This window comes from Egretta garzetta, unplaced genomic scaffold (assembly GCF_000687185.1).
Source record: "Egretta garzetta isolate BGI_Z169 unplaced genomic scaffold, ASM68718v1 scaffold75, whole genome shotgun sequence".
Taxonomy (NCBI): Eukaryota; Metazoa; Chordata; class Aves; order Pelecaniformes; family Ardeidae; genus Egretta; species Egretta garzetta.
The window spans coordinates 146,319-149,183 of record NW_009259589.1 but is presented as its reverse complement, the minus strand read 5'-3'; the positions used below and the strand labels follow the sequence as shown (position 1 = coordinate 149,183).

The 2,865-nt window shown below is 61.5% G+C and overlaps 1 protein-coding gene across 4 annotated transcripts in view; it reads left to right on the top strand.

Annotated features, from left to right (window-relative positions):
- The window catches only part of IPO13 (importin 13), a 25,794-nt gene that overhangs the window by 6,572 nt on the left and 16,357 nt on the right, over positions 1-2,865 (top strand). For all 4 annotated transcript variants that reach the window (XM_035893535.1, XM_035893534.1, XM_009637969.2 and 1 more), the window contains 5 exons: positions 87-227; positions 396-537; positions 1,624-1,790; positions 2,145-2,265; positions 2,561-2,708. In XM_035893535.1, coding sequence (XP_035749428.1) covers positions 87-227; positions 396-537; positions 1,624-1,790; positions 2,145-2,265; positions 2,561-2,708 — 719 coding nt within the window. The remainder of the gene's footprint in view (positions 1-86; positions 228-395; positions 538-1,623; positions 1,791-2,144; positions 2,266-2,560; positions 2,709-2,865) is intronic.

Genomic DNA, 2,865 nt, shown 5'->3' with positions numbered 1-2,865 from the left:
CCTGGGAGAGCACCAGGAGGGATGGATGCCATGGCAGCCAGTGCCAGTGAGTTGATGCCCGGCCCCGATTCAGGGTGTGCTTGCAGGTACGTGAACACCCTCCTGAAGCTCATCCCCCCTGTGCTGGGGCTCCAGGAGCAGCTGCGCCAGGCGGTCCAGAGCGGGGACATGGAGACGTCGCATGGGATCTGCCGCATTGCTGTCGCCTTGGGGGAGAACCACTCCCGGTGAGTGCTGGTGACGGTCCCCATGAGAGGGAATGAGCTTGGAGCAGCCCTCTGTTCCCCACATGCTGCGTCATCCAGGGCCTGTCCTGCACCCAGTGATGTGTGTCAGGGCAGAGGAGCCAGGCTCGCAGCGGTGGTGCTACCCTGACCATGGTCTCTGCTCCCCAGGGCCCTCCTGGACCAGGTGGAGCACTGGCAGAGCTTCCTGGCCCTGGTCAACATGATCATGTTCTGCACTGGCATCCCTGGGCACTACCCCGTCAATGAAACTACCAGCTCCTTGACGCTCACCTTCTGGTACACGCTGCAGGTCAGTGGCCATCGTGGGGCAGCCTGCCCAGATCCTGCGCTCCAGGCAGGGCTGGAGGCACCGGGGCATGGGGACCGGGGTCTGGCCTGGCTGCGTTTGTTCCCCAGGGATTTCCAATGCCCCTGCTCCTTGCCCTACACTTGCAGCCACCGCAGGGCACGTAACTCAGAAACGCTGGACCTGTGGCTTGCTTTTTCCACCCCCAGTCTTCCTTGGAAGTCTGAGCCAACCTTTAAGGGCCTTGTTAACATAACTAATTAAAACTTCATGCTGATTTTTTTTTTTTTTTTTCCCCCAGCAGCAGACCTGGTTGTTTAGCCCCTTGCTGCACGGCTGCCCCAGCCGCAGGCAGGGAGGAGAGCACGTGCCGGCTTACTGCGGGTTAGACCCCGCTGCCGGGCTGGTGGTCCTGGTCTCTCGGAGGAGGAAAGACAGGGCTGGGAGCTGCTAGCGGCTGCCCAGTGTGGGGTCCCTCTCCCAGGGCCAGTGCTCCCTGTGCCAACAGAGCAGTCCTGCCATGCTGTGCTCTATTTTTAGCCCCCGTTTGTTCCCCCAGCTCCATTCCTCCGCAATCTGATGCGGCGTAGCTGAGCGTGGGCAGGGAGGGGGGCGATGTTGGCACCATGCTGGCAGCTCCTCTGCTGCGTGGGGCCGGGCCGAGGCTCCCACCTCCTCTCGCTGCTTCTCTGGATGGGTCTGGGGATATGGGTGCAGGCAGGAGAGCACTGTGCTCCCCAGGCACCCACCCCAGCCTGCCTCGCCAGGGTCCGAGGCATGCATGCTCCTGATGCAGGTGTGCTCCCAAGGCTAGGACACAGTGGGGCAGTGCCACCCCGCTGTAGTCGTGCTGTCCTTAAATAAATGCCCAAGGGTCCACCCGGCTTCTGGCATCTTGGCTCCACATAACGCTGCCGCTGCAGAAGGGCTCGGCATCAGGGGGACCTTGGGGAGCTGGAAATGCAACCTCTGAGGTGTGAGAGGTCCCACTAGCCCTGGGAGATGCTTCTGAGCCCCCTGGGCAGCGGGCATGCTGGCTCCATTTTCCTTCCCCTGCAAGACCTGATGTATTCCTCCTCCTGCCGCCAGGATGACATCCTCTCCTTTGAGCCGGACAAGCAGGCGGTGTACCAGCAGGTCTACAGGCCTGTCTACTTCCAGCTGGTGGATGTACTGCTGCACAAAGCCCAGTTCCCCTCTGATGAGGAGTATGGCTTCTGGTCTTCAGATGAGAAGGAGCAGTTTCGGATATACAGGTACAACTGGGAGGTTTGGGTTTGCTCATCAGGCAGGCGAGGATGCAGGCAGCCTCCTGCCTCGCTGGAGCCTAAGCACCATGGGGAAGCCCAAGGAGGGACATGGAGGCAATTCCGTCCGCCAAGAGCCGTTTGGGCTGTGGTGGTGGTATGGAAATGAGCTGGAGGTTTGGCATGGCACCCGTTGCCCTTCCTAGGAAGCCCTGGGATCACTCCGTGTTGGGCTGGGGCAGTGTCCTTGTGCAGGCTGCATCTGTGTCCTGCTTGCAGCAGGAGGGGAAGTAATGTGTCCACACGTGGAGCGTTCTGCAGGGGATGGGGACAGCATTTGGAGACCCTCCATGTTCTCTGCAGAGTGGACATCTCTGACACGCTGATGTATGTGTATGAGATGCTGGGTGCTGAGCTCCTGAGCAGCCTCTATGACAAACTGGGACGTCTCCTGACCAACACAGAGCAGCCGTCCACGTGGCAGGTGAGCGAAGGGCCCCGGGCGCCAGGCTGATGGCTACCAGCCCCTCAGGGACCTATCCTCACCACGGGGTGTTGAGAGCAAGGGCACACGATAGAGGCGAGGAGCGTGACCACCTTGCCAGCACATGTGTGGGCTCTCTGGGGTCTGCTGGGAGGAGGAACAGGTCGTCTTCTGCCTTCCTGTCCTTAATGCTGCCCAGGGACCAGCCTCCTCGGCCACTGCAGGGGGGTCTGAGCTAGTGCCTGGGGCTGGGGGTCAGCACATGGCTCTGATGGTGCCTCTCCCACCCTGGCAGCACACGGAGGCCTTGCTCTATGGCTTCCAGTCCATCGCTGAGACCATCGACGTGAACTACTCCGATGTGGTGCCGGGGCTGATCGGCCTCATTCCCCGGATCAGCATCAGCAACGTGCAGCTTGCTGACACCGTCATGTTCACCATCGGTGAGGCCTTTGCTCGCGTGCAGGCTGGGCTGGGGAGGGGGAGCCCCTCTGAGACCGCTCCTCCCCAGCAATAACGGCCGTGAAAAGCAAGAGCCCACGGTGCAGTCCTGCGGTCTGATCCCGTCTGTGTGCGCAGGGGCCCTGTCGGAGTGGCTGG